The sequence below is a fragment of the Dipodomys spectabilis genome, unplaced genomic scaffold (assembly GCF_019054845.1).
Source record: "Dipodomys spectabilis isolate Male_0828 unplaced genomic scaffold, ASM1905484v1 ptg000034l, whole genome shotgun sequence".
Classification (NCBI taxonomy): Eukaryota; Metazoa; Chordata; class Mammalia; order Rodentia; family Heteromyidae; genus Dipodomys; species Dipodomys spectabilis.
Window position 1 is genome coordinate 9528098 of NW_024870711.1, and position 25653 is coordinate 9553750.

The 25653-nt window shown below is 47.7% G+C and overlaps 1 protein-coding gene across 6 annotated transcripts in view; it reads right to left on the reverse strand.

Moving 5' to 3' along the window:
• Nucleotides 1-6630: 6630 nt before the first annotated feature.
• Prkag2 (protein kinase AMP-activated non-catalytic subunit gamma 2) overlaps nt 6631-25653 on the reverse strand; it is a 213147-nt gene continuing 194124 nt past the window's right edge. For all 6 annotated transcript variants that reach the window (XM_042677172.1, XM_042677170.1, XM_042677169.1 and 3 more), the window contains 9 exons: nt 25272-25330; nt 22502-22547; nt 20817-20871; nt 19730-19856; nt 15777-15942; nt 15408-15445; nt 13578-13724; nt 11363-11456; nt 6631-6938 (listed from right to left, as the gene is read on the reverse strand). In XM_042677172.1, the coding sequence (XP_042533106.1) occupies nt 6907-6938; nt 11363-11456; nt 13578-13724; nt 15408-15445; nt 15777-15942; nt 19730-19856; nt 20817-20871; nt 22502-22547; nt 25272-25330 (764 nt within the window). In that variant the 3' untranslated portion in view covers nt 6631-6906. The remainder of the gene's footprint in view (nt 6939-11362; nt 11457-13577; nt 13725-15407; nt 15446-15776; nt 15943-19729; nt 19857-20816; nt 20872-22501; nt 22548-25271; nt 25331-25653) is intronic.

A 25653-nucleotide genomic window follows, 5' to 3' on the forward strand; every position in this document is an offset into this window, starting at 1 on the left:
GGTAGAGGAATTGCAGGGCTTCATGTGTGTTAGGCAAGCACTCTACCACTAAGCCACATTCCAGCCCCCCGAGATTTTTTTGTTCAAGGCTAACACTCTACTTGAGTCACAACTCCATGTCTGGCTTTTTAAGGGGTGGTTCACTGAAGATAAGTCTTCACAGACTTTCCTTCTAGGGTTGGCTTCAAACTGTAATCCTCACATCTCAGCCTCTTGAGTAGTTAGGATTACAGGGGTGAGCCCCTGGCACACAAAACAGCCCTGGCACCTTTGTTATTTTTTTTTTTTTTGTCAGTTGTGGGGCTTGAACTCTGGGCCTGGGCGCTGTCCCTCAGCTCTTCAGCTCAAGGCGAGCGCTCTACCACTTGAGCTACAGCGCCACTTCCGATTTTCTGGTGGTTTATTGGAGATAGGAGTCTCACAGTCTCTCCTGCCCAGGCTGGCTTTGAACCGCGATCCTCAGATCTCAGCCTCCTGAGTAGCTAGGATTACAGGCGTGAGCCACCAGCGCCCGGCTACCTTTGTTATTTTTGTATATGTGCTGCCAAACCGAGCACAGTCCTTTGTTATTTTTGAAATACGGTCTTGCATGGAAGTGGTGCTGTGGCTCAAGTGGTAGAGCGCTAGCCTTGAGCTGAAGAGCTGGACAGTGCCCATGAGTCACACACACACACAAAAGTAACAATTGGAAGTAGGGTCTTGCATATATGCTCAGCTTGGCTGGGACTGTGATCCACCTATTCGTGATTTTTTTTCCATAGCAAGGGTGACAGGTGGTGCCATGGCATCCAGCTACTAAGAGTTTATTCCAAGGCTTACCTTGAACTATGGTCCTCCCGATCTCTGCCTCCTGAGTAGCTAGAATTATGTGTGTGAACCTCTGGTGACCGGCCTTATCAATCCCTTTCAGAAACTTTACACGGAGAGAGGCAGGCTGAACAAGGCTGTAGTCCCCTAGTCAGCTCCAAAGCTGGATTCACCACTGTTCTTTCCTGGCTATGTTGGGGACAGTGAGCTGCTGGAGACCTGAAGAGGCCCCCCAGGGGATGTAAAAGGCTTCAGTGCAGTGCAATGATGTGATTAGGAGTTCGGTTTAATTAGGATTTCAGCTTAAAGCTGCAGTCTAGGAGAATTGGAAATTGGAAGGAAAGCCTTTTAAGGCTGATTTTTTTGTTTTTGTTTCAGCATGGATTTATTTTAGTATAGCAGGATAAAGCAGGAAGAAATAAACATTTCCTGCTTCTTACGCATGGGAGTTAAAGACTCAGAAATTTTTTGAGACAGGAGCTCAGTATAATAGCTCAAGTTGGGAAGTGGCGCTTTAGCTCAAGTGGTAGAGCGCTCGCCTTGAGTTGAAGAGCTGAGGGACAACGCCCAGGCCCAGAGTTCAAGCCCCACGACCGACAAAAAAAAAACAAAAACAAAAACAAAAAAAACAAATAGCTCAAGTTGGCCTTGAACTATGAAGCTTAGGCTAGCCTCAAACTTAGAATCCTTCTATCTCAGCCTCCCATGTGCTGGGATTACAGGAATATACCACCATATCTGGCTTAAAGTTGATTGATGTGAAGACCATGGAAAGCTTTGCTAGAAATCCTACCATTTAGTGCTATTCCAAAGGAAAACAAGAGAAGGATATTAAAAAATCATAGAAGGGACTAGGAAGGTGGCTCAGTGGTAGAGCACTTGCCTTGCATGCCTGAGGCCCTGGGTTCGATTCCCCAGCACCACATAAGCAAAAAGAAAAAAAAAGCTGGAAGTGGCTCTGTGGCTCAAGTGGTAGAGCGCTAGCCTTGACCTGAAGAGCTGAGGAACAGCGCCCAGGCCCAGAGTTCAAGCCCCACAACTGACCAAAAAAAAAAAAAAAAATCACAGAAAACTCAGGGTGCTAGGGCTGGGAAGATGGCTCAGTGGTAGAGCGCTTGCCTTGCATGCCTGAGGCCCTGGGTTCGATTCCTCAGCACCACATAAGCAAAAAGAAAAAAACTGGAAGTGGCGCTGTGACTCAAGTGGTAGAGCGCTAGCCTTGAGCTGAAGAGCTGAGGGACAGCGCCCAGGCCCAGAGTTCAGGCCCCACGACCGGACTCCCCCCCCCCAAAAAAAAACTCAGGGTGCCAGTCTCTCTACTTTGTATCACTGGTGGGAGTGACAGGAGGTCATGTTTGAGGCACCTGTGCAGAAAATGAGATGCCTGCAGGCTGTGCTGTAATCCTAGCTACCCAAGAGACTGAGACCTGAGGATTGCAGTTAGAAGCCAGCCTGGGCAGAAAAGTCCACGATGTTTTATCTCCAATTAATCAGCAAAAAGCTGGAAGTGGAGGTGTGACTCAAGGGGACACGGACACACACACACGGCTATGCCCCTTCAGCAAGCAGGGGCTGCAGGCAGAAGGCAGGTGTGGAAGGCCACCTGGAAGGCCTGTGCAGGGGGGTGCAGAGCCCCGGGTGGGCGCTGTGCTCTTGTTCTGACTCGCACTGCCCATAGGCTTCCTGGCCCTCCTTGGCTGGGCCTGAAGCACTCACCTTTCCTCCTGAGGTGGAAGTGGCATCCCTCCGAGCCCAGGACTCTGCTCAGGCCCTGGTGCTTGCCCCACAGGCTGAGGGGCACCGTGGAGAAGGGAGTGGCCCAGCAACACCTGAAGGGTGGCCCTGAGGCAGCTCCAGGCGGGAAGGCGTCTGGCCCAGCGCTCAGCGCTCGGGGGAAACAGAAACCGGGCAGTTTAAGTGAACTCACACAGGTGGGAAGACTGGATGCAGGTCCTGGTGGGGGGAGGGCGCGGCGCTGGTGTGGACGCCTCGGGGGAGGGGAGGTGACAGTGGCTGGGCTCACCCCTCTTTCTGTGTCCAGTGGTGAGAAGGAACAAATGTAGGGAGCCATTTGTTGGCGAAGCTGCCCCAGGCCCTGTCCTGAGGCTTTGTTCGCTGACCGCGTCCAGGCCTGGGCCGTGGGCATGGGCATTTGGGCATTTGCACAGCTGAGCAGAAACCAGGTGATTTTTGTTACTTGTTTTGTCAGGGAGGAGAAAAATCACAGCCGAGACTAGAGATGGGGTTGGGTGACTTCTCAGGTCCTGAGCTAGCGGTGTGGAAAGCTGAACTTTCTGTGAGTCTTGGGGACCTGGTTTTCTCCCAGAAATCCCTGCAGAGAGGAGCTGGAGAGGCCCCAGAGCTGACAAGGAGAGCTCCACCGCTTTTGCCAAGCTAGGCGGTGTTTAGTGCGAGAGAATGGAGTCCAGATAGAGAAAAGGGTGGACACAGGGAAATGAGGTTATTTACATAAATATAACAAGGGTTAGACTTACAAGTGGAAAGCTTGCAAGCAACTAGCAGAGCAATTAAGCTTCCCTCCACTTAAATGTTACAAGGCCTACAGACCAGAAGTCTAGCTGTCCTTTGAAATGGTAAAAACCTGGCAGCTCTCCATGCAGAGTGCACACAGCTGAGGGACTTAATCTGAGGAAACAGCACAGCAGCTCCCTAAGGTCCCTGTTTTGGGTAGGTCTGGAAACATCACATTTCATTGTTTTGGTTGGTCTTAAGTCTGGAACTCTGGGTCTGGGCGTTGTCCCTCAGCTCTTCAGCTCAAGGCAGGTACTCTACCACTTGAGCCACAGTGCTACTTCCTGTTTTCTGGTGGTTCATTGAAGAGTTTCACAGACTTTCCTGCCCAGGCCGGCTTTGAACCACAATCCTCAGATTTCAGCTTCCTAAGTAGCTAGGATGACAGGCCTGAGCCGCCAATGCCTGGCTTGTTGCCCTATTTTAGAGTAGTTAACACCCAGCCCTACCCAGAACTGTTGTGTATGGGTTGAGGGCCACTAGATGTGATCACCCCTAGCTCAGAAAGAATAAAGGCAGCAGGTTGAAGAACTGCCATTTTGAGTCTTTTAACTCCCACTTTCTGCCTGGGGATCAGGAAATGTTTTTCTCCCTCTGTTAACTTTGGGATACTAAACCCTTGCTGAAACTTTCCCTGGTCACTCTCCCTTCTGCCAGACACCTGACCTGATCGTCATGCCTGGATCTCAAGGACCTGTGATGGTGGACGGTGGGAAGCGGAATACTGTCCACTTACTCCTCCCATGTCTCCTCCCCTGGGCTTTGCACTGATTGCTTAGTGGCTTATGCGTGAGCTGCTCCGGCTCTTTCCATTGGCTGAGTAGAACGCCCAGGGCATTATGGGAAGCATTTGAGGGGGAAGAAGCAATGCTGTGATGGCCACGTTATGTCTGCCATTTTTTATCCCTATCTAAAAGGTCTCTCCTTCCCCTTGGCAATCTCTCATCCACTCTACACCTCAGAACCTGCTGAGGGATGCTAGGAGCCTTGAAGGCCATTATGTGAAAATTGAGTTTTGCAGCCTGTACTGTATTTATGCAAATACAACAACTGAGTAAAATTCTTCCTGAGTATTCCTAACCAAGTCCCCCAGGGTACTATTAGCAAAGCAAAATGCCCTTCAGGGGGCAAATTCTTGAGAAGTCTGTGGCCAGGGCTGAAAGCTCATTTCCACTGCCTCTGCTCCCGTCCCATCCCACAAAGACTGCTTTCCCACCAGACGGTTTGCCAGGGGCTCCAGGCCTCCACCAGCTCCACAGCAGTCGCAGTCCCTGCTCTCTGTGGTGACAGCCGGTGTTGCCTGCAGACGGTATCTTCTGGCTGGAAGAGGTCTGTGGTTTGGATGTTTAGTAAAATGCTGTAAGAAACTTTATTCAGTAAAATTTGTATCAGGTCCCTTTCTTTGATATTAGAATGCAAAATAGTGTCTCCCATTTCTGGAGCACGTTTGGCGGTACTGGGATGTGAACTTCAGCCTCCTGCTTGCTAGGCAGATGCTGTACTATTGGGCCATGTCCCTGCTTCTTTTTACATCAGTGGTATTTGCTAGAGATCCTCCTACCTCTGCCTCCCACGAAGATGGGACAACACCACGCACTGTTCGTTGGGGTGGGCGGGCCTTGAACCAGGATGCTCCTGCCACTGCCTCTCAGCTATGATCTGGAAAATTTAAATAGGTTCCAATTTAACCAGAGACAGTTAAGGAAAGGTGTTTTTGTTGACTTTATTCTTGCTAAACAAGCACTTTATTGCTTCAGATACATCCCCAGCCCCTTGGAAGCTTTTTCTGATAGTGGGGGCAAAGGTGCTGAGAATTTAGTGTGTGTGTGTGCAAGTGCTGGTTACTGGGGCGTGAATTCAGGACCTGGATGCCATCCATTAGCTCTTTTGCTCCAGGATAGCACTCTACCAATGGAGCTACAATTCAACTTCCAGCTTTTTGGTAGTTAATTGGAATGAAGAGTCTTACAGACTTTCCTGCCTAGGCTAGCTTCAAACCATGATCCTTAGATCCTAGCCTTCTGAGTAGCTAGGATAACAAGCATGCACCACCAGCAGCTGTCTTCATTGTGTTTTTTTTTTTTTTTTGGGGAGAATCTAAGTCCAGGCAGTGATTTGATGTATACATGCGGAAACACGGCATTTTAAAGAACTTCTTTAACAAGCTGGTAGGTAGCAGGATTCATTTTAATTTTCAATCTGAAAAAAATCCAAAAAAAAAAAAATCCCCCCCCAAACAACAAAACCCCAAACTCTTCTCATATATATGTGTGTATACATACATATGTATGTATATATACACATATACATACACACATACATATACATATATATAGATATATACAGTGTCCACATTTTCAGAGCACTTACATTAGGAAACATCATTTTGCTTCAAATGTGACAATACTGTGTGTGCCACAGTAAAATGTACAGACAATCTCAGCAGTCATACAGACATCATGATTTTACAGTTCAATACACAAGAAAAAAAAACCCAATTCTCTTCCTGGCCCTTCGTTCCCCGGCCCCGCTTCCTTCCTGCTCGGCGGTGGCTGTTTTGCAGGTCAAATCTTCTCCAGGTACAAATGTCAATAATAACAAGTTTGCCATTTTAAAGCCACCAAGACTTTATTATTAATGGATATGGGGAAGTTTACCCAAAAGGTGTAAAAAAAAATGTCATGAATGTAAAAAATAAAGCTGTTGGAAAGTCAGCTTTGTTCACTAGGAAGCTCATTTTCAATGTGTCACTGCAGGTTTTTTTTGTTTTTATGTGTTGTTTTTGTTTTTTGGTGCCGGTACTGGGGCTTGAACTCAGGGCCTGGGAATTGTCCCTTAGCTATTTTGCTCAAGGCTGGTACTTTACCATTTGAGGCACAGCTCTAACTCTGGCTTTTTGATGGTTCACTGGAGATGAGTGTCTTGGACTTTTCCTGCCTGGGCTAGCTTCAAACTGATTCCCCTACCTCAGCTTCCTAAGGGGCTGGGATTCCAGGCCTGGGCCCCAGGTACCCACAGCTCACTGAAAAAGGGACTGCTTCTATGCAAATGGCAACTGGTTGACCAGTGTAATGAGAACAAGCTGGCTTGGCGAGGGTCGAGGCTGTCCACACTGGAGCTCGCGGGGACTGGAGGTGCGCGCTGGGGCGTGTGGCGGGCGCGGCGGCGGCAGGCTGGCATATTGCTGTGTCCCGACATAAGGCACTGTGATGTGAACATGCCGTGCGCTCACCGTATGCCCATCACCTGCTCCATGCCAGGGGGTTCTTTGAAATGAAAAATAATAAAAAATTCAGGACACAGTGCGCTTTAATGACATACAGCATTTAAAATCCTTCAGACGAAGGTCTGAAAACTGTCTTTTAATGCAGGCCTGAAAGCTGCAAGCACACAAAATCGTTCTTTTTTAAGCTGACATCACTGGAGAAAAAAATACCCATCACTAACCCCTGCTAATACATTCTTAGCCACTTTATTCTCTTCTATTGCAGCCAGTGTTCATGAGGCAAAACGTGACCCAGAAAAAGTGTGTTCAAGTTCTCCTAGGAGGGCGGACGCGCACGGTTCTCATTCCGTCTCCGGCTCCTTCTGTTTGGCACCTGGAGGCACATGGGAAATCAGGGTTCAAGGCTCATTCGAACGGCAGAGAGCTCCACTCCAGTGCTTTCTTCCGAACCGGCAGGGGGCTTGGGAGGATGGCCAGAAAGCTGTGGAAGAGGCGGCTCCACGCCTCACCCCCTCTTACACAACCCACCCTGTCCACACTCCACGCCTCACCTCCTCCCACACTACCCACCCTGTCCACACTCCACGCCTCACCCCCTCTTACACTACCCACCCTGTCCACACTCCACGCCTCACCCCCTCTTACACGACCCACCCTGTCCACACTCCACGCCTCACCTCCTCCCACACTACCCACCCTGTCCACACTCCACGCCTCACCTCCTCTTACAATACCCACACTGTCCACACTCCACGCCTCACCTCCTCCCACACTACCCACACTGTCCACACTCCACGCCTCACCTCCTCCCACACTACCCACCCTGTCCACACTCCACGCCTCACCTCCTCCCACACTACCCACACTGTCCACACTCCACGCCTCACCTCCTCTTACAATACCCACACTGTCCACACTCCACGCCTCACCTCCTCTTACACTCCACGCCTCACCTCCTCTTACACTCCACGCCTCACCTCCTCCCACACTACCCACACTGTCCACACTCCACACCTCACCCTCCCACACTACCCCCTGTCCACACTCCACACCTCACCTCCTCTTTTTTTTTTTTTTTTTTTGGTCGGTCATGGGGCTTGAACTCTGGGCCTGGGCGCTGTCCCTCAGCTCTTTAGCTCAAGGCGAGCGCTCTACCACTTGAGCCACAGCGCCACTTCCAGTTTTCTGGTGGTTTATTGGAGATAGGAGTCTCACGGTCTCTCCTGCCCGGGCTGGCTTTGAACCGCGATCCTCAGATCTCAGCCTCCTGAGTAGCTAGGATTACAGGCGTGAGCCACCAGCGCCCGGCACCTCACCTCCTCTTACGCCACCTCCCTGTCCATACTCTACGCCTCCCCTCCTCCCACACTACCCACACTCCATGCCTCCTCTCCTCCCACACTACCCGCCTCACCTCCTCTTACACTACCTCGCTGTCCACACTCCACGCCTCACCTCCTCCCACACTACCCCCAGTCCACACTCCACGCCTCACCTCCTCCCACACTATCCCTTCTGTCCACGTTACCTGGAATTCTAAATTTGTGGGTATGGAATCTGATGCCTGGAATTCTAGCTATTGGGAGGCTAAGATCTGGAGGATCGTGGTTCAAGAGCAACCCAGGGAAAGTTTATGAGACCCTTTCTCAACTAATAGCTGGGCCCAGTGCTGTGTGCCGGTCAGCCCGGCGATGCGGAGGCTGTGGTCTGAGGCCAGCACTGGTCAAAATTCCTCCAGATTCCATCTCAGCACCTGTCATCCCAGAAGAAGAGTGAAATAGGAAGATTGAGGCTGTTTTTAAAAACAACTACTACAAGAAAGGACTGAAGGGATGGCTTAGCAGTAGCGTACCTGCCTGGCAAGCACAAAGCCTTGAGTTCAAATCCTAGTACTGAAAATAAATAAAACACAACACATACTGAAAAAGCCCCCGAGTGTGTTTGCTCCAGTGAAGGCCGCGGTCCCGGGCCTGTGCATGCTTCCAGCACGAGCGGTCTGAGGACGGCGCTTGCCGTGTGAGCAAGCAGAGCCAGGGTGTTTTCTGCCCAGGCTGGCGGGGAAGGCCTCCCCCACAGCAGCTCCCTGCTCTCTCACCAGACACTAGTGTGTGCGCGCCAGTGCTGGAGCTTGAACTCAGGGCCCTGAGTTCTTACTTGCTCTTTTCACTCACGGCTGGTGCTCTACCACTTGAATCCATCCCACTTATATTGGAGGCTGGCTAATTGGACAGGACAATCTCTAGGATTTGTCCGCTTGGGCTGCCCTTGAACCTCTAGCCTCTGATCTAGGCCTCCCAAACGAGGATTATAGGCGTGAGCTGCAGCCCAAGTGCACGCTACACTTCCCTAGTTGACCTCACCTCACTCACATCCTGACGGCTCGCATTGCAGTGGCTAAGTGGGACTTAGACCAACATGGCCTCCCACGGGCCACATGTGCAGCCGGTGTACCCTCCAGTAAGAGTACAGACACCCTCTCTTTCAGGGAGGGTTTCTATGGTAACATACATCCCAAATTCCAGCTGTGAAGCTAACTGCTTCACTGTGCTAACAGAGGTGGGAGGTGTAAGAAAGACTTATAACTTTTTTGTGTGTGCTGGTACTAGGGCTTTGAACTCAAGACCTTGTACTGTATGTGTGTGTGTTGGCCTGGGGCTTGAACTCAGGGCCTGGGCACTGTCCCCAAGCTTTTGTGCTCAAGGCTGGTGTTCTACTATTTAAGCTCTACTTCCAGCTTATTTTGGTGTCTAAATGGAGATCAGTTTCATGGACTTTCCTGGCCAGGCTGCTTTGAACTGCGGTGCTTAGATCTCAGCCCTTAGTAGCTAGGATTATAGGCATGAACCACCAGTGCCAGTCTGACTTACAACTTTTGAAATAACAAGTCTAGATGGAAATCCTTCTCCCCTGCCGGTGGGGACCGGTGGTGGGATGGCGGAGTTTGTTATGCTCAGAGTCTTGGCAAAGGGATGATGAAAGCTGCCATTAAGGCAAACTCTGCTGGGCTGTGCACCCTGGCGTGGGGCAGGCTGGGAGGGAGGACCCTGTCCTGCGTGTCTAGCTGTCTACCTGTGCGGTGAGGTGGTCTTCATCTGCATGAGGGTGCCACACTTAGCTAGTGTGGAGATTTACACAGGATCATGCAGCATGCATTAGCGTGACTTTCAGTGCTGCTTGTAAGACCCTATAAAGTCGAAGGTGACTCTGTTCACTTTTGGTGATGTATAATAATCCACAGAAGGAATGTAAACCAATTTACCTTTCCTTTTTCAGAGAGATACTTGGGTTGCTTTCAAGTTTTAGGTACTGCAGATAGTTCAGTGAACAACCTCACCTTCACTTCTATTACCGATGGCTTTTGACCTATGACCAGGAAGCACTGTGAGCTTCAAGCTCGCTTTCAATGCAAGCCTGCAAAGGCCAGCCAGGACCAATTGGATGTGGCAGTGATTTCTGACTCAGTAACTGTGGCGTGGTCCCACACGGATGCCTCCAACTAGTTCCAGGGGATGTGGAGGCTGCTGCCCACCTGTGATAACCACTCGTGGATCACAGCTCTGCTGGGCGCCCCCTCCAAACTGCAGATAGGACCTGGGCAGACACAGGGGGCTGCTTTGGAATGGGGATGTTCAGGTTGTAGAATACTCATAAGAGCAGTTTTATCTGGGTTTGACTTTTGAACTAAAGACAAATCAATACAGCAGCAACTGCACCACTGAAGAGTTCAAAGCACAGGGCCCTCACGTCCGGGCCTTGTTCGGGGGCCCACACAGGCCGGCTGGTTTCCTGGTGCTCGGCCAGGTGACAGAGGGATAGGAAGAATAAGGCAGGAGGAAGGGAGCCCCAGTGGTTTGAAGACCCCATCTGCCATCGAAGTATGTGGCACCTGAGGCATTAGCCCTTCTGTCTATCGCTGTAGCTGGCAGCTCACCCCTGTAATCCTGACCACTCAGGAGGCTGACATGGTTTGAAGCCAATTTGAGCAGGAGCAAAGTCTGTAAGACTCATCTCCGATTAACCACCAAAAAGCTGCAAATGGAGCTGCGGCTCAACTGGTAGAGATGTAAACTTAAGTTAAAAAAGCCAAGGGAGAGAGTGAGGCCCCGAGTTCAAACCCTGGACTGGCATAAAGCCCTCTCCTTGGCTCTGAATATTTTCTACTGACTTTTATCACCCAAGTAGAACATTTCAACTTGTGAAGCCGGGCGCTGGTGCTCATGCTTGTCATCTTAGCTACTGAGGAGGCTGAGATCTAAAGCCTGCCTGGACAATCTGTGAGGCTTTTTTTTTTTTTTTGGCCAGTTCTGGGGCTTGAACTCAGGGCCTGGGCACTGTCACTGAACTTCTTTTTACTCAAGGCCAGCACTCTACCACTTGAACCATAGTGCTACTTCTGGCTTTTTCTGTGTATGTGGTACTAAGGAAAGAACCCAGGGCTTCATGCATGCTGGGGAAGCAGTCTACCACTGAGCCACCTTCCCAGCCCTGTGAGACTACTTTAAAAATCCAGAAGTAGAGCTGTGGAGTGGTAGAGCGCCCAGGCCCTGAGCTGAAGCCCCAGGAGAGGTACAGAACAAACACAAAAAGAGCCCCAACCAAACAAAAACACCAAGTAGAACATTTCAAGTTTGAAACTGCGAAGGAAAGAGGTTCACAAAGCAGCGTGTGCGCCGCCTCACAGTGGAGGAGAGTGGGGCAGACTCCAGGGCTGCACTCAGGGGCCTGTCTGCCTGCCTGCCTGCCTGCCTGCCTGCCACTCTTCCTAGAGCCCCAGCGTTGGGAAATTGGCATGGTTACCTGCTGGCGTGAGGATCAGAGCCTGCAGAATGTCAGACAGGGAGATAATCCCCACAATGCTGTCTGCTTCATTTACCACCACCAGCCGATGCACCTGCACAGAGGAGAAAAGCAGGTCCTGTGTCAGAATTCATGTACAGCACTACAAAAATGTCGCTTGTGCTAATATAGTAGCTACGTCCCACTGTGCACAGAAAGGCTTTGCCTCTAACCTGAAAATGTAAAGCTGTTTTGCTTTGACCACTCTTAGAAAAACGAGCTAGCTATGTCTTGCTGAGTTTTCAAATTTCAGAATATCTACATGTGAAAGACAAAACTCAGAACAGGTTAGCTTAGCACAGGGCTGTAATTCCAGCTATCTGGGAGATTGAGGTCAGGAAGATTGGGGTTCAAGGTCAGCCCAGACGAAAAAGTTTCTCAGACCTTCCTTCCTTTCCCCCTACTCCCCCCACCAATAGCTTGGCACAGTCATAGCCTGTCATCCTAGCTACATGAAAGGCCGGGGTCAGGAGTGTGATGCCAGGCCAGTCTTGGCAGAAAAGCCCTGAAGAAGCAGGGTGCCAGTGGTTCACACCTGTCATCCTAGCTACTTAGGAGACTGAGATCTGAGGATTGTGGTTCAAAGCCAGCCTGGGCAGGAAAGTCCAGGAGACTCATCTCCAATTAATCACCAGAAAACCAGAAGTGGCGCTGTGGCTCAAGTGGCAGAGCACTCACCTTAGGCTGAAGAGCTGAGGGACAGCGCCCAGGCCCAGAGTTCAAGCCCCACAATCAACACCCCCCCCCCCCCAAAAAAAAAAGTTCTCAAGACTCTTTCTTAACTGAAGGTGCTAGGAAGCTTTGAAAACTAGGAGGATCACGGTGTACCTGGGCAGGAAGTGAGACCTATCTCAAAAGTAACCAGGCAGTCCAGGCACTGTAATCCCACTACCTAGGAGGCTGAGATCTGAGGATCATGGTTTGAAGCCAGCCCAGAGAGAAAAATCTGTGATTCTAATCTTCAGCTAATCAGCAAAAAAGGCAGAAGTGAAGGTATGGCTCAAGTGGTAGAATGCCAGCCTGAGCAAAAAAGCCAAGTGACAGCACAAGGCCCTGACCTGCACACAGACGGCTCTTGATACAGTATCTGATTCATGCTGAACTGTCAGAAAGCAGGTTATGGTTGCCTGTCAGAGGCCAAACCCAATCAGGTTCTTCGCTCCTTGGTCTGTAGTTCTGCATTTGTATCAGCAAAGCACCATTATGGATTTAGGCTGTCTATCACAGTGGGTTGTTCTGGAAAGTACAGAATAGCACCTTCCGTTCTTCTGTCCTCAAGAATAGTACTTGGTTGGATGGAGGGAGGGGGAGGGGCGAGGGAGGGGGGAATAGCATGGAAGAATGGTAAATACAACAGACGAGAGAGATGGGGGGATGGGAAGAGGGAGAGAGAGAGAGAGAAAGGAAAGACTGTGGCTCAAGGCCAGTCTGGGCACAAAAAGTCTTGAAAATCTGGTAGTATGGTTCAAATGGAGAGTGCCAGCCTAATAAGCACGAGGCCCTGAGTTCAAATCTCAGTACCACTAACAAACAAAAAAACCCCTCCCAAGCTGTTGGAGGTGTAGTTCAAGTGTAGAGCACTTGTGTAATGCGGTGAGACCCTGGGTTTAACCTGTAGTACTGGAGAGAACAAAAGGGGCCGGCGTGTGTGAGGCGAGACTGGTGCACGAATTCCATAGGCTCCACAATGACCCCCTATTTCCTACAGGGAGTTGTGCAAAGCGAACCTGAAAACCCCAGGAGCAGCAGAGATAGGCCGGAGCCCAGAGGAGCAGCGCCCCCCCCTCGTCCACCACCCATCTCCACTGGAAGAGATTGACTGACGGTGAGAAAATAGGACTGGTTTTACTGCTCGATTGCTCATTCTGTTAAGACAGTATGCCTTTTCACTGAGTTCCCAGACACTTGCGGAACTTAAAATAGTTCTTGGGGCAATGTTTTCTCATGAATATGTTTTGCAAACTGTGAACATACCTTACCTGTATTTTCAATTCAACCAAGGGATCAGGACTCAGTTCAGCCCAATGTGATCTCACTCCACAACCCCGGCAAAGGACCACACGCCCCTGAGCCTCTCCTGTGGTTCAGACTCCAAGGTGCCCGCTGTCCTCTGGGGCCCTTGGGGCCGTGTGGCGTGGGCTGGGAGGGTGGGCAGGGCCGGCGCCTGGGGGCTCACCTCAGCTCTGACTATCCTGTCCACGATGGTCTCCAGTGTCTCCAGCTTACTGCACTTCACAACCCCTTCAAAGTACTGCGATCGGTGCAGCAGCGCCTGAGTCACGGTCACATCTAGGTTATTGTACGTTTTCTCAGCAGCGAGGTTCTGGAACAGGGATACAGAATACCTCACACCCTTCGCGATAACCAGTGTGCAGGACACAATTCGATTGTTAAAAAAAACTTTAATGTCATGCTGGGCGCTGGTAGCTCATGCCTATTAATCCTTGCTACTCAGAAGAGTGAGATCTGAGGATCGAGGTTTAAAAAGCCAGCCTAGGCAGCAAAGTCTGTGAGACTCTTATTTCCAATAAACCACCAGAAAACCAGAAGTGGCGCTGTGGCTCAAGTGGTAGAGCACTCATCTTGATCTGAAGAGCTCAGGGAGGACAGTGCCCAGGCCCAGAGTTCAAGCCCCACAACGACAAAAACAAAACAAAAACTTTAATGTCTAATTTGGGCCCCAGTGTACTCTTTCTAGCTTGCATTAGGCCACCTGTAAGGTTATTCATCAATTGCCATTCATGATTTCCCACTGGACGTATACCTTAATTATGAAGCCATGACGGCAAGTTTTGAAAGCCCATCCTGCCTACCAGAATTTTTTCCATTCATTTGAACTGAGAGTGACTGAGAGAATTTCCGTGTGGATGGGAGCAGGGGCAGTTCCTGCTGGGGGAGGGGGGCCATGACCCCCGCAGCCCCCCCAACCCCCAACATCAATGACGAACAGGGCTGGGAAGGCCCCTGCGTGAGCGGTCTTGGGTTCTGGTTCATTTGCACGGCTCCCCTTCAACCACGAGTTTAATGAACATTATTTCTTTGGTAGTGTTGCTTATATTAAGAGTCAAGACAGCTACCTAAATTATCTAATAATGCATCCCTTCCCTTTCTCAGAAAGCAGTGTAAAACTATGTTTTTGGATGACTGAGGGAATGTATCCTAGGAAAAGATGTAGTGGCAATGCTGAATCTAGTAGCTTTAAGTCAGGGATTCATATATGAGGCTCATCTTCAACTCGACTGAATTTGTAACGCCCTGTGTGTGCCCATCTGCTGGGGCCTTCAGCAGCAAGAGTTGCATCTGAGGGCTGGGAAGGTGGCTCAGTGGTAGAGCACTTGCCTTGCATGCCTGAGGCCCTGGGTTCGATTCCTCAGCACCACATAAGCAAAAAAAAAAAAAAAAGCCAGAAGTGGCGCTGTGGCTCAAGTGGTAGAGCACTAGCCTTGAGCTGAAGAGCTGAGGGACAGTGCCCAGGCCCAGAGTTCAGGCCCCACGACTGGACCAAAAAATAAATAAATAAAAAGAGTTGCATCTGACAAAGGGCCATGGCTGCCATGGAGACAGGGCCCTTTTTCTTTTTCTTTTTTGGTCTGGTCATGGGGCCTGAACTCTGGGCCTGGGCGCTGTCCCTCAGCTCTTCAGCTCAAGGCTAGCGCTCTACCACTGGAGCCACAGCGCCACTTCCGGCTTTTTTTCTGTTTATGTGGTGCTGAGGAATCGAACCCAGGGCCTCATGCTTGCAAGGCATGCAACTCTACTGCTGAGCCACCTTCCCAGCCCAACAGGGCCCTTTAAGACTTGTGCAAAGGTGGGACTTGTGGGGCGGGACAATACACTAGAATACTAGTGTACAATGTAATTCATTGCTCAACACATGACTATGAATAGGATGAATGCTCTAAGACTTCATAGAGAAGGCAGCAATTAGTAAACAAGAACACACACAAATGAACAGGTTGTGAAATGCATTCTGAAGTTAAAGTTAAAAAAAATTAAAAGTACTTACAATTACATCAAATTTGGAATAAATATCTACAACTTTTCCTAAAAATGAAAAGATATGTTAGAACAACATTTTAGGATGGAAAAAAAGAAACTCTTAAAATCAGTCTTAAGTAGATAACTACTGGGGATTCAACAGTAATAAAGAATTAAATGAACTTGTCTATGTGGAAATGGACATGGACTGGGATCTCAGGGGAAGATGCAGGAAGAGGTTTTCACGCAAGTGTGCTCTGGGTCTGGGCATATGCATGTGCGTGCGTGGCATCTCCCCCGATTCATGGGCTTGGCTGCTGCTCAATTCACAGCCAGCTGCTTGGAGGGGAGGGGAGGGGAGGGGAGGGGAGGGGAGCGGAGCGGAGCGTACACACACCTGACTCATCCACCACGGGCAAGGCCGATATCCGTCTCTCCACAAAGATGTTCAAGGCCTTGATGATGGGCGTGTCCGGGTGGATGAAGGCGATGTTGTGGTACGTGCCTATGCCAAGCTCGTCCAGGTTCTGCTTCATGAAGGAGGGCTTTGGCATGTCAGACATCTAAGCAGGAAGAGAAGCACACGGCTCACCCTCAGCAAACCCTTTGATGGCTCAAAGGTCCAGAGTGCAGCAAAAACCCCAAACCCCTATGTCCGACCAATGATCAGAGCATGTCTCATACACAGAGAAAGTGACTCCACTTATTCAGCTGGATCGCACGTCCATGCGAGTCCTTTCCCAGTAAGCTACTTGGGCGTTAACAGTGCAGCTGCCTTTATCTCCCTTACTGAAATGGCCGGGGAGAGAAACACTGGGTCTGTTTGGGTGAATTAAACTCCTTATTCTTAATCATTCACCCAAGATTGGACTTGCTACCAAGTGACCTTAAGAAGAGCCACATGACCCCAAATCTGACTGATGCACCTGACTGAGTGGGCCCTGGCCCGGCCTCCAGCAGCTTGTATGAATTCCACCCACCGCCACACCCCATTCTCCTTAGAGACTCCCAGCGCTGTCTCTGAGGAGCAAGGAACAAGGCTGCTGGACAGAAGGAAAAGAACCTTCTCACACTCCCTGTCACCCATTGCTCTAGCAGAGGAGGCTAGTGGAGGGTTCCACGTGCTTGGCTATAACATAATGAACTACAGTTTCAAAGATCCACCTCATTTTATAAGGGGCACAGGTGATTCCATCCTCCTGGTGTACCTTATAATTATCAGGAAAAGATGAACAGTTAGGAGAAACAAAACGTTCAAGTCAAAGAGTTCATCAATATTCAAATCATGAGAATCCTAGAAATTTAGAGAAAAAAAAAAAAGAAAAGAGCCCTATTAGGTCGTCCAGTCCACTCCCACCCGGGACAGCCCTGCTCCGCGCGCCGCACCGCCTTTGCTCGCTCTCCGAGGGCAAAGCGAGCGGCCGCACAGTGCAGTGAAGAGCAGGCCCTGGAGTTCCTTTATTTAAATCTGGGATTTTTATCTGAGAATGTCTAGCTGAATATTCTAGTAGCATGACTCTCACCACCACACTGGCCCACATATCAGGCAGTACTGGGCAGCGGCAGGCTCGGTCTTTTTATAGACAGGAGGCAGCTCAGGATGACGCCACTCTTCATGGCCCAGATGGGGGGGCTGCTGTGGCAGAGGCCAGCAGAGATGGGGTCTGGGCTTGGGAGTCAGAGATGCCAGGACCAGGCACCCTACCGCCTGCACAGGGCTGCTCAGTGGGGGCCCTGGGGTGGCTGAGGAGGACAGCTGGGATCAGTGCTCCAGTCATGCTGTCAACATGGAGACTGACACATGGGGGCCCTGAGTGTGTCCCCCCTGCCCCCCGTCCTCCATTCCTGTGAAGCCTGAGCAGCCGAGGCTGCCACCATCGCAGATTACACACTGACAAGCAATACCGCCACATGCCCTGCCTGCTCCCTTCCTGGACGCTTGCTTTAGGCTTGGGTTTGTATTCAGGGCCTCATAGCTTGCAATAGGCAGGCAATCTACCACTTAAGCCACAACCCCATCCTTGTTTGCTTTAGTTACTTTTTGGACAGGGCCTAGAGCTTTTTGCCTGGGACCACGTGCTACATTTCCGCCTCCCGCATAAACACAGTTGGGATGCCAGATAAGCTGCCACACTTGGCTTGTTGGGGTTCCATTAATTTTTACCTAAACTGGTCTGGAACCTTGATCCTCCCAATCTCCACCTCCCAAGTAGCTGGGATTATAGGGGCATATTGTCATGCTTGGCCACAACATTTTCTGTTTTTTTTGTTGGTTGTGGGTTTTGAACTCAGGGCCTAGGTACTATCCCTCTGAGCCTCTTTGTGCTCAAGGCTAATGCTCTATCACTTGAGTCACTATGACACTACTGGTTTTTGAGTGGTTTATTTATTTTATTTATTTATTTATTTTTTTATTTGGTCCAGTCGTGGGGCCTGAACTCTGGGCCTGGGTGCTGACCCTCAGCTCTTCAGCTCAAGGCTAGTGCTCTACCACTTGAGTCACAGCGCCACATCCGGCTTTTTTCTTTTTGCTTATGTGGTGCTGAGGAATTGAACCCAGGGCCTCAGGCATGCAAGGCAAGCACTCTACCACTGAGCCACCTTCCCAGCCCTTGAGTGGTTTATTAGAGGTAAGAGTCTCATGAGGACTGTTTTGCCTGGGCTGGCTTTGAACCACGATCCTCAGATCTCAGCCTCCTGAGTAGCTGGGATTATAGGCCCAGCCACCTGAACCTTTTTTAAAATTGTTCTTTTTTTTTTTTTTTTTTAAGTTGGTTATGGGGCCTGAACTCTGGGTCTAGGTGCTGTTCCTCAGCTCTTCAGCTCAAGGCTAGGGCTCTACCACTTGAGCCACAGTGCCACTTCTGGCTTTTTCTGCTTATGTGGTACTGAGGAATCGAACCCAGGGCCTCACGCATGTGAGGCAAGTGCTCTACCACCAAGCCACCTTCCCAGCTCGTATCTCTTAACATAGTACTGCTTACACATGTACACTATTAAAACACAGGTCTAGTATGATTGCAAGGTGTTTCTCAATCACTAGACCCTCTGTGCTTCTGCAGTAAGGGTCGTGCACATTACGCCAGCGTGCCATTGTGCTAGTTCTCTGTGAGCAGCTGCAGAGAGGAAAACTGGAAAGCTACTGTGACGTGGACTCCACCTACTGCCTCCTTTGGAAATAGGACTTTCAAACAGCCTCTGGTACACTCGCTTTCCTCAGAACTGCTTTTAATGCTGCTCACCAGAAAGGTTCCATGTTTGGGATGATTATGAAGCCGGCTCATGACACAGGTAGTTGAGAAAGTCTACAGACAACACAGGCTGGATATGGACAAAATGGGCTTTAGGGCTTTTCCATTACTGCTAAGTTTGAAATGAAAACTTCAGGAATAGTTTTTTTTTTTTTTTTTTTTTTAAATCATGTTTCTAAAACCATGACATCAAAAGACACAACATGAAGCTGTTTAAGTTTTTTGGTGGTATTGGGGTCAGCTCAGGGCTTTGTGCTTGCCAGGTAGGTACTCTACCATTTGAGCCATAGCTCAGTTCTTCTCTCCTTTTTGTTGTTGATGTTGATCATAGGGCTTGAAGTCAGGGCCTAGGCACTGTCCCTGAGCTCTTTTGTTCAAGGCTAGTGTTCTACCACTATAAGCCACAGCTCCACTCCTGGTTTTTGAGTGGTTAATTGAAGAGTCTCATGGACTTTCCTGCCTAGGCTGGCTTTGAACTGCAATCATCAGCTCTCAGCCTTCTGAGTAGCTAGGATTATAGGCATGAGCCGCTGGTGCCCAATTCTGCTTTATTTTTCAAGTAGTTTTGTATTTATTACAAGTTGCCTCAGACCATAATCCTCCTCCTAACACCTCGTGCATAAGCAGAGCTACAAGTGTGTGCCACCATGCTCAGCTTATTGTTGAGATGGAGTATCTCATTTTTTGTTTGGGCTGACTTCAAACTGCAATCCTGATCTCTGCCTCCCAAATAGCTGGGATTGCAGGCATGAGCCGTCCTGATAGGCTCACGAAGCAATTTACCCCCTAACCTTTGGCTGAGTTTCCTTTGTACAGAGGTCCTTACCTCATTTACAAGCTGCTTTAGGTGGCAGTGTGACCATATTTAGGTGGAGAATTCTGTTTTAATTATCTTGAAACTGTGCTGAAAGGTGATTGCTTTTTGATTAAAATCACTGAGGATGTACAAGTCTAATAGCAGTAAATTGAGAAAGTAAAGGTTAGACATGGGGATCTCACCACTGACAATTCCTTTCGCTGGGAGTTCCAGGAGCCAGTGTACTTGAGACAAACTAAAGTCAACACAACTGGGTCTTCAGAAATGCTAGGAACTACTTACAAAAAGCTGGAGGAACTTGAGGATTCTTTTGTGGGTAAGAATATAAAGTGCATTTCCACTGATAGGATCAATAACTGGCAATCTGTGGATTTTGTTTTTGATCAACGAGTATACAGCATCGAAGAGGCTGCGGGAAAATCCATTAAAGCTGTTAGGAGGCTTCCAAGGAAAATCAGCATACTCTGGACTGCCCAGCCTTCATGCACTTCTGGTGTGGACCACCCCGCCTCCACACACTTCCTGTGTTTCACACTCCATAAGAGGAGGTTAATCCAGCTGGGCGCCTGTAGCTCAGACCTATAATCCTGGCTACTCAGGAGGCTGACATTTGAGGATCACAGTTTGAAGCCAGCCAGGCAGGCAAGTCCGTGAGAGTTTTATCTCCAATTAACCAGCAAAAAGCCAGAAGTGGAGCTGTGGCTCAAGTGGGCAAAAAATGCTCGGGGACAGTGTCCAGGCCCTGAGTTCAAGCCACCTGCCCTCCCTCCTTCTCTCTCTTTTTTTTTTTTTGTGATGGCACTAGGGGGCTTGATGGGGCCTTGTGCTGTCCCTTAGCTTTTTTGCTTTAGGTTGATGCTCTACTACTTGAGCCACATCTTCACTTCCAGCTTTTTGCTGGTTAAGTGGAAGTAAGAGTCTCTTGGATTTGTTTTCCTCAAACTGGTCTGAACTATGATCCTCAAATCTCAACTCAGGAGTAGCTAGGATTTTAAGTATGGGCCACTGGCATCTTGCTTGGCTATGATTTAAAAAATTTATTCTCTGATATATATGTATGTGTGTATGTGTGTGTGTGTGTATATATATATATATAATTACTGTTGGTCCTGGGGCTTGAACTCTGGGCCTGGGCACTGTCCCCGAGCTCTTCAGCTCAAGGTGAGTAAGCACTCTACCACTTGAGCCACAGTGCCACTTCCTTGGCTGTGATTTCTAATGTCCCTTAAGTTATTAAATTTAGTATCTGAAGTTAAGGAATCTGGTCCCATCTAGACTAGATAACATGTTTGTCTTTATGTATCTACTGTAGTAATAAAATGCACAAATTACAATGAATGTTTTCAAAGGAAAAAAATGTTCTGTTTACCTTGCATCTGGAGATATATTCACTAAAGGCTTAAATGTTTCTTGTAAATATAGCTCTGTATTTATGGAAAGAAAACATACAGTTAGTAACATATTGGCTGTTTGCAGTTACTACATAAATTCAAATGCCCTTCCATTTATGGATAATTAAAAAAATTAAAAAATCCCCCCCAAAATTAAATACTCAAAACTACTGTATTAATGATAATAAGTTAACCAATGCCACCTGTTTTCAAGATGTTCTTTGAATAAAAGCTAAATATTTAAAAGATCAGTATTTCAATGGTTGTTTATAACATCAGGAAAGTATGGAGATATTTGGTGAAATAACCAGCAGCGACCGCTACATTCTGGCATGTTAAAATTACTCTGAAGAAATGAAGCATTATGAAATCGTTTAAAAAAAATTTCATAAGCTGAAAAGTATAATCAGCTACAGCCAACTTTGTTCTTTACATGTTCTTTTTTTAACCAAATCAATGCTCCAAAACCTAGTGTTTCTTGGGACTCTTTCCAACATACAGAAACTTCCCTGGTAAAGATATCAAGTGTAATCAATCTGCTCTATCAGGGTCTGTGTATGGAGAGGAGCTGAGAATAGCTAGTGTTATTATCACTCCCAAACACCATGGCCGCTGTGCAGAGGATTGATAAGAAGGCTATGTTGTGGTGTCATGTTATATAATCGCTTCCTAATTCCATGTTGACTTAATTCATTCAACTTGGCTTGGTTAAAGCCAAAATAAATCAAATGAAAAAGCCCTAATAAATCAAATGTATCCTTCAATGAAGCTCCTAAGTCTATGGAATTCAGAGCCCCTTTGCAACCTCTAACAGAGGCTCCGATTTCCTAGCTAGCTAAAAAGGTAGTGTATCCTATCCAGTCTCTTATTGGCCTCTGTGTGTGTGTGTTGTGTGGATTCTGGTACTGAACTCAGGGCTCTGCTTCTGGCTTCAAAGTGGTTAACTGGAAATAAGAGTCTCACACACTCTCTTGCCTGGGCTGGCTTTGAACTGTGATCCTCAGATCTCAACCTCTTGAGTAGCTAGTATTACAGGCATGAGCCACCAGTGCCCAGCTAAAGACTCTTGAAGTTCAAGTGTGTAACTTCCCTTCCCTTGCTTGGTTCCTCCATTTCCATCTTGGCTCTCTGAGCACTGACAAGGGGTCTTCTACCCTATCCGTCCCTACCCGTGCCTTCTCTCCTAGAGTGATCCAGATGAATACCTTCACCATCATGACTGAAAGTTGGCTGAGCTCTGGGAAAGGACGTTGTGCTTGTGAAATGTGAATTTCAATAAGACAGAGTTCTTGATGCTATTTCCTTATTATTTGGTCCAACCAATCACCAATCCAGTTCAAGCTTTACTTGCCCCATGTATGGCCGAAACCCGTAAGGAAACCATAGTTAGAACAGTGCTTACTTCCCACAGGGCAGATGTCTGAGGGTTTTTCGGTGCCCACCTCACCCACATTATTAGCCCTCCACTCCCATCCCCGGGCACTGTGAACATGCCATCACACCAGTGGTGACGTGTATATTTGATATGCTAGAATCGCAAAATGAAAGCAGAAACTAACAATGTTTTTAGCCACCATGTCATTCGGCAGAGAGAAAAGGACCTGCTGTATTAACACACCCTGTTCACACTATGTGTAACATTTCTTACATCAGAAGTGCTTACCCCTCCATGTTTCAATCTTATGCTCCTCTAATTCATAAATCTGTACCTGCAAATAAGGAAAATTCTTACTTATGGATGTTAACATATACAACAGATAAATTAACTGGGAAATAACATAAAACATCGCTTTACTATAGCATTTTTCTGTCTCTACTTAGAAAATATGAAGAAAATAAATAAATGTACCTACACGTTTTAAGAAGAAGTTGGGCCACAGAACATTTTTTTTTAAAGCAACTTTTGACTTAATAATCTACTACCAAGATTATATAGGACTTGTTTCTTTCTTTCTTTTTTTTTGCCAGCCCTGGGATTTGAACTCTAGACCTGTAAGCTGTCCCTGAGCTCCTTTTGCTCAAGGCCAGTGTTCTACACTTGAGCCACAGCGCCACTTCTGGCTTTTTCTGTGATTAACTGGAGATAAGAGTCTCGTGGACTTTCCTGCCTAGACTGGCTTTGAACTGGGATCCTCAGTTCTGAGCCTTCTGAGTTGCTAGGATTACAGACATGAGCCATCAGTGCCTGGCTAGGACTTGTTTCTTTTTATCAAAATTATCCATTTAAATCATACCTGAAAAGGACAGAGGCCAATATAAGGACACTGTTTTTTTTGCATTTGTATTATTTTAGAAATCAGACATAGCACATGACATAAGAGACCATTCACAGTCTTTAGTAAAACTTCCTTCTAAGAATATATGCTATGAAGAAATTCATTATTTCTGCATTTCTATGTTTATTTATTTAATTCTGGCCTTGGACTTTGAACTCAGGGCCTTGGCTCTGTCCCTGAGCTTTTGTACTCAAGACTTGTGTTCTACACTTGAGCCATATTTTACTTCTGGCTTTTCATGGTTAATTGGAATGCTGGTTAATAAAGAGTCTCACAGACCTTCCTGCCTGGGTTAGCTTTGAGCCATGATCCTCTGACTCAGCCTCTGAATGTCTAGGATTGAGCCACTAGAGCCCACACATTTTTTTTATTTTATGTAGGAATTAATTCTAGTCATGTGCCACATTCTGTCTTGTTGGTCAAGAAGGGACCACACAGACATGACTTGCAGCACTGAAACTGGGGCCGTCTTAGTTTGTGTAACAACACTCTGCTAGGCCTGCACGGCAGTGAGATAAAAGGATCATACACCTCACACTTGCTAAACACCACATTACCACCCTATACCAAACTGCCTGATACTCCTAAAAATAGTATAGGATCAACTTCTGTCTTTTAGGTATTCCATACTGTAGATGTTAAATAAAGTCTACATCTTGTCCTCTTCCATCTTTGCAAACAAACAAAAACACCAAGGCGATAGAATCATTATGTATGGTGTTTGATGAAGGTCTGGGTTTCTGGGCCAGGCATAATTCCAGCTTGATGGGAGGTAGAGGCAGGAGGATCGTGGTCTGAGCCTGGATCTGGCAAGAGCAAGACCCTAACTGAAAACCAAGTAAAGCAATAGGGGCTGGAGGGGTGTGGTTCAAGGGATAGAGGTTTGCCTAGTAGTGTTAGGCCCTAAATAATAATAATAAAATAATAGTAAGAAACTGGGAGCTGATGGTTCACGCCTATAATCCTAGCTACTCAGGAGGCTGAGATTTGAGGATCGCGCTTCTAAGCTAGCCTGGACAGGAAAGTCTGTGAGACTTTTTTTTTTTTGGGGGGGGGGGGTCCGGTCGTGGGGCCTGAACTCTGGGCCTGGGTGCTGTCCCTAAGCTCTTCAGCTCAAGGCTAGCGCTCTACCACTTGAGCCACAGCGCCACTTACGGCTTTTTTCTTTTTGCTTATGTGGTGCTGAGGAGTCGAATTCAGGGCCTCAGGCATGCAAGGTAAGTGCTTTACCACTGAGCCACCTTCCCAGCCCATGTGAGACTCTTATCTCCAATAAACCACCAGAAAAAAAAACAAACCAAAAAACAGAAGTGGCACTGTGGTTCAAGTGGTAGAGTGCTTGCCTTGAGATGAAGAGCTGAGGGACAGCGTCCAGGCCTAGAGTTCAAGCCCCACAACCGACCAGAAAAAAAAAAAAAGGCAGTAGTCTTCAAACTCTGCTCCCTAGTTCAGCTGAACCAGGTACAGGGGCGGTTCGGCCACCAACATCAGCCAAAGCAACCTTTTCCTAGTTGACAGGAAAAGGCAAACCTCATTTCTTCCATCTTAATTCTTATTTCTTTTAAAATAATCATTAAGCAGTTATCAATTTGCTGGTGTGACAGAACCTGGTTATTCTCACACTGCCACCTGCCCACATGAAGTCCTGTGCCCACCTCATCTGCAGAGATCCTGCTGGGCCAAGCAAGGGATGCAGGGATGTGGAGCAGGTGCTACTCTACTCTGCCAAGCCCTGAGTTGCCTGGCCGTCTCCCAGGGTAAAGCAGCAGGAGCCTGGTGACACTCACTGAATGGCTAGGGAATAAACAGGAATTCTGACAACCTGAACAGACCACCTGACCACCTGTTCTGGTTACTTTTCCTGAGAATACCTTAAGTTTCTAATATATGATGAGTTTTATTCTCAGTTGATAGGGCTAGTAGCTTTACACTGAATTTCCTTATATATAGCATAAATATAAATATGTATACACACACACACACACTATATATATATATATATATATATATATATATATATATATATAGTGTGTGTGTGTGTGTGTATATGGAACATCAACCAGCTTGACCAACATCCTGTACTTTACTCTCCCCTTCCCACATACTAGAGCATATAGCTCCAACTACTAAAATAAAATGAACATTGCCATCACTTACCATAGGTGATTTATAATATCTATGTAGTATATTTATGAAGTCTGTAATTGTTAGCATTCCTGGAACAACAAAGAATTCTATGTTGGAACAAAACTACAGATATATAAAACGGAAATTTCAAATAACAGGTGAAGATGTAATAACTGAGTAGTAAAGCTAACTAAATAGAAAGATCTTAAACACTCTTTTCATTTATTATTTAAAACTTCTAGTATACTGTCTACAACAAGCTGGGCACAAAAACCTAGCTGGAAATAAACCTGATCTTAAGGATGAGATTAATAAAGAGTATCTGCAAGATTAATGACAGAAAACATCTATAAACCCCGCTATTCAGGAGGCTGAGATCTGAGGATCATGACTCAAAGCCCACCCAGGGAGG